The sequence below is a fragment of the Eucyclogobius newberryi genome, unplaced genomic scaffold, assembly GCF_026437365.1.
Source record: "Eucyclogobius newberryi isolate DKJ021-1_F unplaced genomic scaffold, fEucNew1.0.hap1 SCAF_22, whole genome shotgun sequence".
NCBI classification, from domain to species: domain Eukaryota; kingdom Metazoa; phylum Chordata; class Actinopteri; order Gobiiformes; family Gobiidae; genus Eucyclogobius; species Eucyclogobius newberryi.
In genome coordinates, this window is record NW_027315857.1 from 11,537,343 (window position 1) to 11,555,347 (window position 18,005).

Here is an 18,005-nt window from a genome sequence, read left to right on the forward strand (position 1 = left end):
AAAGAAAAAGAGAGAGAGAGTTGAGTGACTGCGTAATAAAGCATATGCTCTATATCGCCACAAAGACCGGGCTTCTTGCCATTGTACGGCTTGTAGTTCATCGTAATCTATTATGGATTTACAAATACAGTATTCTTATTTTATGGACTGCAAATCCCAGAAGCCTTCACTGCGCACTCTGGAGTGCCACGTCACCCCTCGCGTCACTACCGCACATGCGCACTCCTCTTGAACCTCTACTCGCCAGCGGACGCAGAACGGCTGGAAAAGGGATAAAATACTCGGACCTAACGCTCAACAATCGGGATATGTCCACTCGATTTCTGGATATTTGAACAAACGGAAGTCTAACGCGGCGAAATAAGAAGTGGTCGGTAACAAAGACTTATCAAATAGTAGATTAAGTGCCTCGGATCCCGGACCTACAAGTCATCTTTTTGCCGGAGTAGGAAGGAAACGACGTGACACCATGAACCCTGAATAGTGAGTTTCACCAGAGCTACACGCCGTGTTTGAACGTCTTGCTCGTGTCTCTTGACGCATTTCTAACACCAAACATTCTAACACACCTGGCAATAACCCATTTAAATCTGTATTTGTTTGTAAGCGAGCATTAATGAGTGAAACAGGGCGCGGACCAGAGCGTGTTTCGAGTGTCAGTCTCCATAACGCGTCCGTGCGCTCGGCGTCAGCTGACAGCGCGGCCGTCTCGCCGTGTCACGGGACAAAAAGGCCACTAAACCGGCGGAAATGAACGCTCCAGCTCCAACGGAAAAGTCCAGCCGAAACCGAGGACGTTCCGCTGACGTTTCACGTTCTTGTAGCTGGTCCTCCCGTCGCCGTTGAGTAACATATGCGTGGCAAGTTCGATAAAGCAGATACTGAGGAGGAGAGGTCACAATCTGCTCACTTATCTGAATATTTACAGTACATTTGATAATATTTGACTCTTTGCCACGTAACATGCAGTTGAAATACTCCGTAATGGCCCTTTAAAGGGTTGTAAACAATAGGCGAAGGGGAGTGAAACGTAATGTGCTTCCGATACAGAAACTGGGATAGACCTCAGAATATCACGAAGTATTAAACGATCCAGTTGGTTTTGGTAAATGAAAACCACTTTGATACATGTGAGTGATATCCTTGCCTTGTTTAAACACATTCACAGAAGTATTTGTTTATGTAATGGGAGTTGTGACGCACACATGAGTCACTTTTTGGAGGCATAATCGTGAGCTGTGGCTTTTAATGGTCCCAAATGTCATTCACAGAAATGATGTTCCCACAATTGTTTTTCATTTGAACTATTTATATCACATTTACAACAATATCTACTTTTGAGGGTAGAAAAATAGTGTTATTTTCTATTCCTTGTGATAGAAACACAAACAAACTGACATTTCTACCTTGGAATTTCAAAATGGTGGCTTAATCCTTGTTCGAAATGCCGATCTGATGTCACTTAGCCATGGAATTTTAAAGGGTGTATTGGTTGCTATGGACACCGTGACTTGGACGTGTTGTTTCCTCGTTGTGGAGCGGCTCATTGTGCTCTCCAGCCACCTGATCCGTGCGAGGAGGCGGCAGATGTGAGATGACAGCACAGCGGGATCCTCCGGCGGGTGGAGCAGCCGGTGTGTGTCTGCGTGAAGAGTGAACCCTGCTCGACTCGTTGGCCAATCCACCTCCACACCCAGAACATACATAACATGTACTCCTCCTTCTACGGTTACGTGTGTTAGAACTGTCAAAAATACTCCTGTCATGTTTGGCCCGGTAATGTTCCCTTCATGGTTTTTGTGAGGCTGACGTTTCAGTTTCAGCTCAGTTCACACGTTTTCTTTTGCCGATTTTAAATAATGTCTAATCCAATCCACTTTATTTCAATAGCACATTTTAATTTTGCAAACAAAAGCAGTTTCCAAAGGGCTGCACACAGTGAAATAATTATAAAATGGGATAAAAACTGTTAAAACACATTATGTTGAGAATATTCTAAACAAAACTGTCGCAGTACAAACATTTCAAACTCGATACAATATATAGAATGTCAATACTACAGCAATAACAAAATACACTTTTTAGAATTGAATTGTCAACCCAAAATTATAATAGTTTGTTTAATAATACCCTGTGGTCTTATATTAGTTCTGTTTAGGGCTAAATGAATCCCAAATCAAACACAAAATGCCCTTTTTCTGACTCAGATGTAGCCATGGTGAGGATGGAGTATATTTACAGACAGATCTAAAACACTCGCTGTACATGTTTCCTTTTGTTTTTGAAGTATTTCTTGCTTCGTCCGAGTCTTAAAACCATGTTTCTTCAGCACATGACATATTTATAGTCCCGATAACGATTGTTTGATTATTTGACAATTATAAGTTGCGATTACCGGTAATCAGATGTCCTGATATAGCACAAGACCATTATAAAACTGTTCAGGAAATGTCAGATTTTGTCCTGTTAATGTGATTTTCTTTTAGTTTTTTATATCGATACTTGTTCAAATGAGTATCTAGATTTAGTATCGGTTTATATCTAATCTTCAATGACTGGCAGTGTGTTCCCGTTAATAGAGGAGACAACAGTTGCCCACCATAGGCCTCCATAATTGAACTGAGCAATAAATTGGTATTAAAATGATACTTTTTGCTTGTTGTATTATCATCAATATGTAGAAGTAACTCTTTTAATCTTTAATCAGTATGTATTTTTATTAATAGGCAATAAAAAATCCTATTTATGCTAAAAAAGCATCCAATAAAGTTAAAATAAGGAGATCCTCTTGCTTATGGGACTCCCTGAATGTTCAGCATTTAGTCCAGGGTGGAACTTGGCTGCAAATATTTATTTTTGACAATGTATTTATCATGTTTAGGAGAGGATTAGGTTTATTTTTTAGAAGTTGTCTTGGACTAGTTTATTTTCTTAAGATTGGGGCTTTGGGGCATGAAATGCTTGCGACGACATTGATCCAAATGCTGAACTTTAGTGATCAATCAATGGCTAAATCTTATAGCAACACTAAAACGTATGTCTTTGGATACTTCTAAAACGTCTTCTCTGTATCACTATATTACATAACATTATATCCATACTAGTTGTTACATGTTTCAGATTTCGGTTTTAGAGTGCTGTTTTTCTCAGAACCGAACATTGTAATCGTAAGTGTGTAAATTAGAATCCTATGACTTGTCAGTGAGCGAAGGGCCATGTTTTAACTTCAAAAGGTTTCGCTTCTGCTCATGACCAAATTAAGCCGTCATCGTTTAATTTATTGGCGTTTGACATTGTCCTGAACCTTGTTGACTCTTATTTTGTTGCTGTCTGTAAATGTTTTGAGCGGTGAGTGTGACAGTCCGGCTCTCAGGTTCCATCACACTAGAATAGCACAGGTATTGGGCAATTTGATGCAACTGTTAGGGCCCCTGTCATGTGATGTTTACTCCATGGCTCATTGGGGTGGCCAATTGCTCACTCAAGTTTTGAGAAAAGCTCTTATTTATTTTGAACAATTCTTCTAAGTAAGGATGTCACCATGTGAGATTATAGCAGGGGTGTCCAAACTCTTTTCACTGAGGGCCGCATTTTGTAACTTATACGGAGCAGAGGGCAACATTTTGCATTTGTCATAGTTTTGATGCGCCGCCACACTGTTAATAAGACTTGGAACATTAATATTAGGATGGTATAACATAAACAAGTTTGAATTTTTCCAATTTCACTGTAAAAAGTACTACTTTTTGTTGGTTTGGCCTACATAAATTCTACAAAAATTGGTCTGAGGGCCACATTTGGCCCCCGGGCCACAGTTTGGACACCCCTGCATTATAGTTACGATTATTGTGAAAAAACAACACGATTGCACAATAAATAACTGCTTTATGAAATTAAACTTTTTGAATAATGTTAATTAAACACCAAAAAGCCGTGATGTCTTTTTAATACATAAATACATACCAGTACATATAAATTTAAGTAAAAAGATTTAATTTTGCTTCTAAATTATTGACAATTATTATGTTTTAGCTTTTACGTCAAAATTATTATGTTAACTGATAATTATGATGATTCAGGTCAGAGTATGATTATTTATAAAAAAAAATTGAGACAATTTTAGAGAAGAAAATAAGTGTCGAATCAATCCATTCTCTGAAAAGTAATTATTTTTATATCTGGCTGTTTATGTTAACTTAGATATTATTGTGTTTTATTGTATTAAGTGTATTATTAACTTATTAATGTGAATAATCATTAGGCCCGAGCCCCAGCAGGGCGGAGGGCCTATTGCTCCCGCAACGCTGCCGAAGGCAGCCCGCGTTGCAGCCCGCATGTTTGGTACCCCGTCGCCCCTGGCAAGTACAGTGAACTAGCCCATGCCGAAGGCATGGATCGTGCATACTTACTCCTGCTATGACAGAAATAGTCAACAATGAGTGAATGGGCGTAGCCCATTCACTCATTGTTGACAACAGCAGCGCGAAGCGCTGCATTCCTCCAAAAACCCTCCTGGCATTGTCCTGTACGCGAGAGTCCATGCCGCAGGCATGGGCCATGCTTGTATCTGCTCAAATCAATGGAAGTCTATGGGGAGTGGGCGGGGCATCCCGACGGAATAGGGAGTGACGAGCGCGTAAGCGCTCGTAATGATGATTCCACCCCATGACGGCATCGGGAAGGCTTAGAGCTTTCAAACGATGTATCATTTGTTGTTATAGTGGAAACGGCTATATTGTTTTTGCTAAAAATATTATTATTAGGCCCGAGCGCCACAAGCTGGCGAGAGGCCTATTAATCTCGTAAGGCCGTGCGAAGCACGGCTGCGAAAGTGCGCACGAAATCGAGCGCGAAGCGCTCGCCCACTTCCAAACACTCACTAACGCACTCCTTCACTCACGCACGCCCCGTGCATACTAATTAATAGTAGGAAAATGGAACATTACCGTTGTAAACGGGCGAAGCCCGTGCAAAAGTGCGCACTAAACGAGCACTTTACATTAATATAAAGCACTCATTTGCCCTAAGTAGCTCACGAATACGTTCCCCATCTCTTGCATGTTCCGTGCATATAAGCATGTAATGCAAAAATTGAACATTATTACTGTATAGAGGGCCAAAAACACAAAGTGGGCGGAGCCCACTCAAAATTAACGAAAGTACCCGTCAGTGACCAGGGACCCACACCATGAGGTAGGAAAGCGCGAGCGCTTTCCGAAAATGTATAGTTTATGATATTTGAAAAATGGGAAACATTGTTTTCGCATCGGAATATTCTTCTTCTTCTTCTTCTTCTTCTCGGGACCAACCCCCCTATTTTTCACCCAGTGAACATTGACGAAAAGTCACAAAAATGTTCACATCTCTAAAAATCGTGCCTCTCTACATTCTGGCTATTTCCCTTTTCTAAAATAAAAAAAATTGGCGCGTCAGCGCCCCCAAATGTACCAAAAATGCATTGAGAGATGGGAAATGACCCAAAAAAAATCTGATCGTAGAATCATGAAATTTGGCGCAGAGGTAGATGGTGACAAGAGAAGTAAAAAATATTATTACGGCAACGCCGTCCGCCCAACCAAATGTCGGCCATATTGCTTCAAAAATGGCTAAACATGACTTCGGAGTTTTTCCAAACGTCGTACTTTTACGAACTCCTCCCAGGGCGTTGGCCCTAAAAAGCTGAAATTTGGTGAAAATGCTACTGAGGAGTGGGACATCAAAAGTTATCCAAATTACATTGATACCTCTCACGGTCTCTGTGCGGCGAAGCCGCAAACTGTAGCTAGAATTTCAGAAATCTCCCATATTTAAAATTTCTGCCGTTTGCGCAGATAAAGTCCGAATTGCGTCAAATTAGAATCAGTTGTTAAACTCTTTGCCCTAAACCCACTTGAAGTGAAATAAATTCATTTGGCGCCACAGCGCCCCCTACAGATTTTATATGGAGGTTAAATGTTTAGTTATGTTTAGCGTAATAAAAGGACAATTGGGGCGCGTAAGCGCCCCCTCCTCTTGCGGCGTGGTGGCGGTGTGGCGGCGGCGTGGCGAGGGCCGATCATTGCCGCTTGCGGCTATATTTCTTCTTCTTCTTCTTCTTCTTCTTCTCGGGACCAACCCCCCTATTTTTCACCCAGTGAACATTGACGAAAAGTCACAAAAATTTGCACACCTCTAAAAATCGTGCCTCTCTACATTCTGGCTATTTCCCTTTTCTAAAATAAAAAAATTGGCGCGTCAGCGCCCCCAAATGTACCAAAAATGCATTGAGAGATGGGAAATGACCCAAAAAAAATCTGATCGTAGAATCATGAAATTTGGCGCAGAGGTAGATGGTGACAAGAGAAGTAAAAAATAGTATTACGGCAACGCCGTCCGCCCAACCAAATGTCGGCCATATTGCTTCAAAAATGGCTAAACATGATTTTGGAGTTTTTCCAAACGTCGTACTTTTACGAACTCCTCCCAGGGCGTTGGCCCTAAAAAGCTGAAATTTGGTGAAAATGCTACTGAGGAGTGGGACATCAAAAGTTATCCAAATTACATTGATACCTCTCACGGTCTCTGTGCGGCGAAGCCGCAAACTGTAGCTAGAATTTCAGAAATCTCCCATATTTAAAATTTCTGCCGTTTGCGCAGATAAAGTCCGAATTGCGTCAAATTAGAATCAGTTGTTAAACTCTTTGCCCTAAACCCACTTGAAGTGAAATAAATTCATTTGGCGCCACAGCGCCCCCTACAGATTTTATATGGAGGTTAAATGTTTAGTTTTGCGAAATTATATGAAATTTGACACACAACTCAATTTTAGCATCCCCATCAAAAAAGTCAATGAGACCCATGTCATAATTGTTATGGCGTTGCCGTAACGATGACCGAAACCATCCATGTTATTCCAATGGGGAAATCGCCAGAACATGTTTACACTTTATACTTTCACAAACTCCTCTTAGGGCGTTAGCCCTATTAACCTGAAATTTGGTGAGACTCATCTTCAGGGGTGGACCATCAAAAGTGATCCACATTTTTATTCAAAGAGTCACGGTGTCTGTGCGGCAAAGCCGCACATTGTGCCAAGAATTCAAAATAAAATTGCTTTTTGATGGTAAAACAAAGGGGAAAAGATGTGACAGCGTCACAGATTCAGCAGTAGGCGCAATAAAAGGACAATTGGGGCGCGTTAGCGCCCCCTCCTCTTGCGGCGTGGCGGCGGCGTGGCGAGGGCCGATCATTGCCGCTTGCGGCTATATTTATTATTATTTTTCTTGTTCTTCATCGCTTTGAACTCTAATTTGACCCCCTGAACATGCTCAAAAACTCACCAAACTTTGCCCAAAATTCAGAATCGGCGAAAAAAAATTTTTTTTCTGGGCCATTTTTTTTTTTCCTAAAAAAATGGCGCGACAGCGCCACCGACAAAAGTCAAAATACATTGCGCCTATGGGAGACGCCCCGAGGTAAACTTTGTCGTAAAGCTACGAAATTCGGAACACGCATTCCTCTCGTGAGGACAAAAAACAAATATTATTGTGGCCACGCCCCCAGACTTACCCTATGGCCGCTATCTTCCTTTGAAAATGAAAACACGCTGTGTTAGCCATTTTGTTCACGTCAAACTTTGACGAACTCCTCCTAGGGCGTTTTGCCCACCAACTTCAAAATCGGCGAAGTATCTCAAAATTTTTTGAGATACCTTTTACGGTCTGTGTTGGACAACTTATTTTGGGATATTGCAGATCTAAAAATTGTTCCCATTTGATCAAAACAAGTCCGATTAGGACCAAATTTGAATCAGTTGTTCAACTTTCTAGTTTGGACCAGTTTATGATGACAAAATTGAAATGGGCGCGATAGCGCCCCCTACAGAGTGACCTTTAAATTAACATTGAAGGTCAAGAATTAGTTTTACTAAAATTTTCTAAACTTTACCCAAAATTCTATTTTGGCGTCCCGATCAAAAAAGCCAATCAGACAAATGCCTTAATTTTTACGGCGTAGTCGTAGCGATGACATAAACCTCCCATGTTATCCCTATGGGAAAACCGCTAAATCTCTTGAATATCCACATTTTTCTGTTTCACGCTTTAACGAACTCCTCCTAGTGCGTTTTGCCCACCGACCTCAAAATCGGTGTACGTCCTCTAGACAAGTGGGGCATCTAAAGTTATCCAAATTTTAAGGATAGATTTTACGGTCTTTGTGCGACGAAGCCGCAAACGTTTCCCAGAATTCTGACTATTTGGCCTTCAGAGTGGCCTATAAACAATAGAGTTTTTCCAAATGACATGATATTTTGAACAAAATTCTAATTTGCCATCCAAATCATAAAAGTGTGAGAGCCAAAGTCATATTTTGTACAGCGTAACCGTAGCGATGACAGAAACATCCCATGTTATCCTTATGGGAAAATCGTAGAATCGCTCAAATCACCACATTTTTACGCCTCACACTTTAACGAACTCCTCCTAGGGCGATTGTCCGATCAAGTTCATATTTGGAGAATATCATCTACACAAGCGGGGCATCAAAACTTATCCATATTTTGATTCTAAGTGCTACGGTCTCTGTGTGGCGGACCCGCAAATATATGTCAGAAATGGGAAAACAGCGAAATCTCTAAAATGACCACATTTTTACGCTTCACACTTTAACGAACTCCTCCTAGGGCGATTGCCCGATCAATCTCATATTTGGGGAAAATCATCTACACAAGCGGGGCATCAAAAGTCAGTCATATTTTGATTTCAAGTGGTACGGTCTCTGTGCCGTGGAGCTGCAAATATACTGTCACAAATGGGAAAACGCCAAATCTTTGAAATGTTCAAATTCATGCTTCACACTTTAACAAACTCCTCCGTGGGCAATAGCTCGATCAAGCTTTACTTTGGGAAATATCATCTACACAAGCGGGGCATCAAAATCAAATCAAATCAAATCAATTTATTTTTGTAAGGCCCAAAATCACAACAACAGTTGCCTCTGAGGGCCACAGGGAGAAATGAATCAACAATGTCTGTGGTGGCGATGAAGTCAGACAATGTCTGTGGTGGCGATGAAGTCAGACAATGTCTGTGGTGGCGAGGGACGATGTCCCAGGGTCCTCTGTCTTTAGACTCTCCTTCTCGGCCAGGAAAAACTACAAAAAAAACCTCTTTGGGAAAAAAGCGTAGAAACCTGGAGGAGTTCCAGTGAAGGAGAGATCCGACTCTCACAGACGGACAGACGGACACGAGGAGACTGGAGTTGGACCCACTCTTCAGGCAGAAGAGGGACCGTCTGAGTCGAGCTGGACCCACTCTTCAGGCAGATGAGGGACCGTCTGAGTCGAGCTGGACCCACTCTTCAGGCAGAAGAGGGACCGTCTGAGTCGAGCTGGACCCACTCTTCAGGCAGAAGAGGGACCGTCTGAGTCGAGCTGGACCCACTCTTCAGGCAGAAGAGGGACCGACTGAGGCGAACTGGAGCCACTCTTCAGGCAGATGAGGGACCGTCCACACAGGGCAGGGACCACTTCACCAGGGGAGGGGCATCTGGGTCCACAGGTCCTCAGGAGTGAGAGAAAGAAAGTTATCCATATTTATATTCTAAGTGCTACGGTCTCTGTGCGGCGGCGCAGCAAATTTGACTGACACTTGTGTTCATTTGCACTGGATTGGCCATGTCCAATGTGTTGCCGTCTGTCAAGTTCTTTTTTAATTCAACACAATAAGGGCGCCAAGTCGAAAGCGCAGAGTCGGAAGGCCGGCGGCCGGCGAGGGCCGTTGGATGCCGCTTGCGGCTTTAATTATATCTTGTTTCTTCTCACAATAAGTTAATTGTGACATCTCTAATTGTGACCTACATATTCGTCTTCAACAACACGCTGATTTTTACGTCTAAAATCTAAAATATGCAGCGTATTAGTTCGGTGTGTGTTGTGTTTTATCTTGGAAATCTGTGGTATTAAGTTTCTGTGAGGAATGTCCTCTGTGAACGTTCTTTCTCTATTTCAAGGAGCCGTTTATTCCGACCCAATGCGAATAAAACGAGCCCTACTACAGTGTTTTGTTGCAGTTTGTCACATGTGCTAATGCCCTGTGGTGTTACAATGCTGTAGATTGTTTCCTGTTAATTACCAAGGTTACAGCAGACCACCCTGACCTGGTTTTCCTCCTCCAATGACGACTGTTGTGCCGTTTGTTTCAGTGACTATCTGTTCAAGCTCCTGCTCATCGGAGACTCTGGAGTGGGAAAGTCCTGTCTGCTGCTTCGATTTGCAGTAAGTAGGGCCCATCTCAACATTTTCCTGGAAAACTGGGGCTAGAACGGGCAAATTCCTATTAAAAGTTGTTCCAGAAATGATGCCGATATGATGGTACTTCACTACTTCAAATGACATGTTTTTGTAAAAGATGGCTGCTTAAAAGGCACAATTTGTACACAAAGTAGTTCAGAATGCTTTACAGAACAAGAAAAGATGGATTAAAATCACAATACAAACAATTAAGATCATACATAATCATTAGAGGTGGGCAGTACATTGAAGTTTAGATCATTTTGGGAATGTTGTTTTGAAGGCCTCTCCCCTGACGATGTTCAAATCTAAACTAAACACTATTTTATTTAGCTGTGCTTAAGACTGAAAGGATCTATTTGCAGTCTTCTCTTTTATGTCTTTAACCGTTTGTGATTATAATACTATTATAATATTTTCTTTTAATCGCCTTGTTTACAAATTGTGATCTACAAATAAACTAAACTAAACTTTAAAAAAAAAAGGTATGCCAAATGTTGATATTGAGGATGTAGTAAACATGCTACAAAAGGGTTACGTTAATGGTGATTAATAATACAACCATCTCATCTAATACGTTTAAAGACACATTTCTGTTTCTGTCAATAACGCCCAGCCCTAATAATGAATATAAAATGTACTCTCTTTACTAAAAGGTCAGAGGTCAGAGTGCAGCTCAGATTTGAACATCTCATCATCTCACATGTTCAGAAAGACTGTTACCGATTCTATAACCAGCCTTTGGAGCTTCAGTCAGAATAATTAACAATTGACTTACCAAACAGCTGCTTGTTGCTTATATATTATTTTTATTCTTCAAAATGTTATGATACTCTGTGTAATACCTAGTGTTGTCACAATACTAACATTTTAAAAAAAAATTTAATACTAGGGAATAGATTCAATACATAATACCAATGTCAATACCACAATTATATTTAAAAAAGACACAAAGGCTGTCATTATCAACACAAAATAATAGTACTTTCTTAATGTTACACAAATTCTGATAAAGTAAAAATCCGGAGACAAAAATTTGACTTTTCTTTAAGTATCAATGAGTATATCTCTAATATATAGATGGTAATTATTGTACTGTACTGAACTATTCCCATTACTCTACTGATTTATGTAAATAGCGGTTAAAATAAACATAAAAATAGGTTCATGTTCATTTTAGCCTTACATTTTCTAGCAGCACATTATCAACAGCCCGGTCTCCTCTCTAAATGTCACTGCGTTGACCACGGCAACACAAATCTATGCTTTAGCCTGGATCTAACTGTCCCGTTTGGCTCGCAGGACGACACCTACACAGAGAGCTACATCAGCACGATCGGAGTGGACTTCAAGATCCGCACCATCGAGCTGGACGGCAAGACTATCAAACTGCAGATCGTAAGTGTGCACCGCTCCACACACCTGAGCCCGGCCCCGCCTCCAGCCTTTGTCGTGTGCGTGTGTGTGAATGTGTGTGTGTGTGTGTGTCTGTGGATCCTGTTTCATCAAGAGAACAGGCAGTGCCCCCCTCCCTGTTCGACTGTGTGCTGCCGCTACAAAGAAAACAGAACTAACGCTCCTATTGTGTTCAGGATGTGTTTGCGTGCGTTAAGGCAAGATAATGAATATGACAGGTGTGTTTTGCAAATGGTTTTGCGCTATTATTTGGATATTTACGATCTTATGAATAGAAAAATGCCATTCAAATGTTAAAAATGTAATGAAGTCGACCCTAATATAAGTAACTGACATCAGATGTATGTTAATTTTAAGAATCAGAATCAGGTTTATTGCCATAGTCGGTGAACAAAATTCATTGGCTATGAACTTGCTTTGGTGATTCGGTGCAACATATGAACAATAATAGCAAGAAATTTCAAATCAAATAAGGCATGCATTAAAGAAAAACAATTCAGATTGACTATAAGATAAAAATAGACTTCCTATGTACACAAAGCAGGGCATCCGTCTGCGAGGCTTTCTTGGATATGTCTATTCATGACCAAAACAAACTGCAGTTTTTACTTTCCAGTGTAGAAATGTTACATGATCCATCTACAAAATAGTATTTGAGTTTCACAAAACGTATTATTTGTGTTGAAGGATGTCATAAAACTTAAAGGACACATATTATCCTAACATTATTCCCTCATCAGAAATATATGTGGAGATTAATTTAGCTTCATTCATGGCAGTTTGAATCCAGGCCAGAAAATGTTCCCCTCCGAGCTCCAGAAACACTTTACTTACCCTAAAACATGAAATGCCAAACTAAAGCTACTCAACAGCATGTTAAAGGCCAGTAACAATACAAAAATGCATCATATTTGTCCTTTTAAGATGTGTTTACATCCTTGAATAGGCCTGTACAAGTGTATATATTCTACTGGGCTGGGAAAGTCTTGCAATGCCTCAACTACGCTGTTTTTGCAGTGTGGTGCATGTTGGATGGTTAAGGTTACAATAATTGGTTAACTTGTAGGTCACAGAGGGCAGTTGTAGTTCTTAGACAGTGTGTGTCAATGCTGTTTGCCCAACAATGGAGACCTAAGACCTAAAAATACAAGAAGCTGGGGACATTGATATTAACATGTGTAGCATTGGTAGGTCATTATGCGTGATACTGTCGTGTTCATTATGCGTGATACTGTCGTGTTCATTATGCGTGATACTGTCGTGTTCATTATGCGTGATACTGTCGTGTTCATTATGCGTGATACTGTCGTGTTCATTATGCGTGATACTGTCGTGTTCATTATGCGTGATACTGTCGTGTTCATTATGCGTGATACTGTCGTGTTCATTATGCGTGATACTGTCGTGTTCATTATGCGTGATACTGTCGTGTTCATTATGCGTGATACTGTCACGTTCATTATGCGTGATACTGTCTGCTCTGTATCGTAGTGGGACACTGCAGGACAGGAGAGGTTCCGCACCATAACCTCCAGTTACTACAGAGGAGCACATGGCATTATAGTGGTCTATGACGTGACGGATCAGGTAAGACTTTGAGTGTTTGAAAGACTTTGGTCACTGTCCACTGTGTGATCACTGATGTCATGTGACAGGAGTCCTATAACAACGTGAAGCAGTGGCTGCAAGAAATTGACCGTTACGCTAGTGAAAACGTGAACAAGCTGCTAGTTGGCAACAAGTGTGACCTCACCACCAAGAAAGTAGTGGATTACACAACAGCCAAGGTATGACTTTGAGTTATAGAAAGACAGTGTAAAGGTGCAGTATGTAACTATGTAACTATGGTGGGAAGTCCGGCACTTGCTTGTCTCCATGGAGATGGAATTGTTTTGCTTGGAATGTTTCACAGTACGGAATTAAACTTATCTGTCTGATTGGGGTGAGCTGCATGTATTTCTATGGAGGGTTGTTCCACAGTTACCATGGTGACGCTATACTCTAACTAGCAAACACAGAAAGTCTGGAAACTCCAGAAAAAAATTCAAAATAGATGTGCTTTTCAAAAGTGAAACTAACCGAAAACCGGTTTGCTAATGCTAGCTAGCTTTTAACTGCAATGCTATTTGAAAGACTTGTTTTCCAGCACAAATGAGCTCACATGTTTTAGTTTCAACTAAATCAGTTCTTTATGGTGAGATTGTGCTAAAACAAAGCTCATATTAAAGTCTAACTGTGCTAACAGTGCCTTCCGTTAGCTTCACACCCCCAAAAGTTGAAGAGACGTGACAGGCATCAGTATAACTAATTGCTGTTTTTATGCAATGCCCTTTGTTATAACAGAAACAAAGCGGGTCACTTCTCCTCAGACCTGACCTGTAATTTGATCTGGTCACATGACCTTGTAGATGGGTTTAATCGCATACTTGTGAACATTCCAGGCAAAGCATTCACATCTCTATGGAGACATGAAGGGAGCGGACCCTGCACTAGAGAAGTTACATAGTGCACCTTTTTAAAAAGTTTTTCCTTGTATTTATTTTAGGAATTTGCCGACTCCCTGGCCATCCCCTTCTTGGAGACCAGTGCAAAGAACGCCACAAACGTAGAGCAGGCTTTCATGACCATGGCCGCAGAGATCAAGAAGCGCATGGGCCCCGGGGCCACAGCCGGCGGGGACAAACCCAACCTCAAAATCGACAGCACCCCCGTCAGGCAGTCCAGTGGGGGCTGCTGTTAAAGGACCCCTCTGCTGATCGACTACACCGCCTCGACTTCCCCCATGTCCACTTAGATCGGCCATTCGTCACTGTCCACGTCTACATCGCCCCCTGTAGTGTGGAGGAAGACCCTGACTCTCCATGACTGAAAAGGACCTCATCTGACACAGTAGAGGGGACGCACTCGTCTGCTTTCAACACAGGACACCACACATCTGAAGATGGGTCTGGATTTAGTAGGGAATTGAGGCAAAATGCTGTTTTAAATGCAAACAGACACACACGGTCCCCTTTTACACCGACAAATTAGCAAAAATTCTTATTTATTTGCAGCTTTTATTGCACTTCATCTCATTATATAAGATAATAGGCACATGTATTTTACTCATGTAGTGTAGACACGTGATCACGGGGAACTGAAAATACTTTTTCATTTTGGATTCTCACTGGACAACCATTTGCTAAAAAATAGGAGTTTGCCCTTCCTTACGCAGGTTATTTCCATTTCTCCAGGCTTGGAACTGACATTGTTAGGAACCACATCACCAAAATGACTCACGTTCTTATACTGTGTAAAAGGGGCTACACAGACGCACACAGACGCACACACACGCACACACACGCACACACACGCACACTAGCTGGGGGAGCTAAACGCAGGTAGTTTTTGATCGCACGGCTCTTTTCTAAGAGATGTGGTCTTGCTCTTTTCTTGGCGGGCCGTCTGCCTGTCCCGCGCTCGTACACCCCCGTCCTGCTCTCAAACCTGCTTCAATGCATGGACTTTTACACGTTTTACACAACTCACAGCAACAGCAGCTATCGTACCCTTAATGCCACATTTCCACTCTTGGCCTGTTACTGCTGAACTCTTTTAAAAGACTACGGCTACGTTCACACTGCAGAGTATGAGGCCCAATTTAGGCCGCGCCCACTTCTTAATTACCTTTTAAATTTTGCAAGAAGGCAAAAAAAATCGTAAATTGACCTGCAGTGTGAACGTATTATCGGTTCCTGTAGCGCGTGCCTGGCCACACCTCTCCAAAGCGGCACATTAGCATTTCACACAGGGCTAGCCTTCAAGCTAACCGAGCTAATCATTTAGCCGCCAAGCTAACCGAGCTAATCATTTTGTGGCCGTCTACAAACCATGCCTTTTGTAAATAATTTATACTCCACCACCCGATAGTAACGACGTGACTTCACCTTTGTTTTGAAATCCACGGTGTGACGCTTTGCACCGCTGACAGTTAAAAATAATTAAAAACACTAGCAAGTGCAAATAAGGCGGTCAGATTTTATACTGCGGCTAAAAGATTGGAACGACACAACTGTATTTGAATCTGATTTTGACACTAAATACTGTGCAAGGGCAATGGCTTTACAATCAACAACAAAACTGGTCTTAATCTGATAATATGCCCTTTATAGTTGTTTTAGTTGTTTATTTGGGCTGTACGGTCTGAGCAGTAGTTTTGCTTGTTTGCAGCTGGAGCGGGTGCAGACTGGGCGCGTGTTTGGGGTTCACTGTTCCCTCCTTCCAATTCTGTTCCTGTAAATTTGGCTTTAGTCGGCCTTGCGAGTAGTTCAGTGCATCAGTTCTGTTTGTTCACATGTCACTGTCAGGGCAGATCAACCAACTTTCATTTGCAGCAATGTAATGAAGACTTCCTATTGAACATTTTTTTATTCAATCAATTTGGGCTTTTGCTGGTCACGCTGAGGTTGGAAAGAAAGTTAGCCATCGACCGCTTAACTTTTAACGTTTTCAAAAGCAGTGGAACATTTGCTGTCGACTACCTTATACCTTTGGTCTCTTTTTAAAATGATACATAGATTGCATGCGAAAATGTTTTTATTTTATACTCATTTTGCACATTGTATTATCTTGCCTCTAACTGTTCAGCTCTGCGCTCTGCTTCAATGTTTTTCCAATGAGGAGCAAAGACTACTTTTGCATCTATTAAAAAAAAAAAAAAGAAGTTTCAGGCTACCTCCATTTTCTCCTTTTTGGCCCCAAGACTCGTACACACACAAGTTGGCACAGCGAAATCAGAGGCAGGAATGTCGGGGGGGCCTCTGTGTTGGCTCTCAGCAGTATGTCCAGGGAACCTTAGAGGAACGCTCACTGTAAAATACACAAGCTTTTGAGGAGTGGTCCTGTAAGGCCACTGCAAAAACATGGCAGGTTGAATTTGAAAAGACAAATCCAGCTTTTACAGAACTTGGTCAAGCAGAAAACTACACATTTGGCCTTGGTGAGGTTAATTACGTTTCCCTTAAATCCCTTTTTAAACCTCTTCAAAGTGTTGACCCGCTGAGGCTTCTGTAGCATGTGGAGCAATGTTTTCATGGGTGGAGAGAAGGAATTGTTAAAATATCTCAACAGGAGGAACCATTTAACTGTAGGTCTGTTGTAGATTAGTTCATCTTAATAAGAATCTTCTGCCATTGTTGGAAGTCACGATAACTAACGTCAAATTGATTATTTTATATCACAAGATCGATCCGATATTACTAGTACGCTCATCATTTTATCTTAACTAATGCAGTTTCTTACAGTTGTGATCATATAGAATACATGCTTTCTAGTTGTCTTTTAGTTGCAAAGCTTCAAATCTAGTCATTTCAATGTTAACACACGTTTTGGGGCGTCCAGAGTTTTAGGGACTGACTGGTCGTGGGTTAGTTAGGCCGGATATGAACTCCCCGACTCTTCCCCGTGGACGATTGCATCCCTTTAAAACAGTTCGATTGCCTTACATCGTAACAGGGCACTTGCTTTTGGAGAGAACGTCTTTCTCGGAGATGAGCCTCGCCTGTTGCCTTGCGTCAGCTTCAGTTTACACTCATTTATTTATAGCCTTGATTTTTGTGTCGCGTCAGGCAGAACCAGAATGCAAAGTCCTAGAAAGAAAACAAGACGGTGGGGTTTTTTTTATTGTGGGGGAGGGAACGGTTGTGTTTATGTGTGTTTGCCGTGGGTCATATGGAACATTCCTCAGCTTTTTGGACATATGTTGGCTTCCCAGCATTCACACCGGTCTCACTAAAGTAGATGCAAAAGAAAAAAGGCACACACGCACCTGTCCCAATGGTTGACAGTCATTTTTACACAATTTGAAGAAAAAAAATGTCCGAAATCTTCGCGTAACCTGGAAATAAAATGTATGATTTTTTTTTTTAAAACAATCTTCTCTTATGTCTATATTTGTTTTCTGCAGGTCTGATTACTGTACCGTGTTGTCTAGTTCATTGAAGTGTTCGGGGACATAGGCTTTGCTTTATTTGAATGTGATTCTAATGAAACGTCTCTTTATTTTGTATTCCTGTGTGTTTGGTGTGTCGTCCTTGTCGTTTTATTTGCACATCGGTTCTTTACTTGTCAGTGGCGGCTTAAGGAGGCGTTGGTTGTGTCTCAAATCCCACTGTCACTATTTCTGTTTTTTTCTTTCAGCTCGTTCTCTGCGTCTCCCTACTGAGTTTGATCATGTTTTTCTGTACATATTATAAATATACTATATATAATAAAACAGTCAAACGGTCACCTTTACAGCTTGTGTCTAATGCTTATTTCAGAAAATGTTTTTTCTCATTGC

At 41.4% G+C, this 18,005-nt stretch overlaps 1 protein-coding gene across 1 annotated transcript; it reads left to right on the forward strand.

Moving 5' to 3' along the window:
• Positions 1-204: 204 nt before the first annotated feature.
• Positions 205-17,959, forward strand: rab1ba (zRAB1B, member RAS oncogene family a). Its single transcript, XM_072458515.1, has 6 exons — positions 205-483; positions 10,183-10,255; positions 11,573-11,668; positions 13,178-13,273; positions 13,342-13,473; positions 14,232-17,959. The coding sequence occupies exons 1-6, from the start codon at positions 470-472 to the stop codon at positions 14,424-14,426; spliced, it is 606 nt and encodes a 201-aa protein (XP_072314616.1). The 5' UTR covers positions 205-469; the 3' UTR covers positions 14,427-17,959.
• The last annotated feature ends 46 nt before the right edge of the window (positions 17,960-18,005 follow it).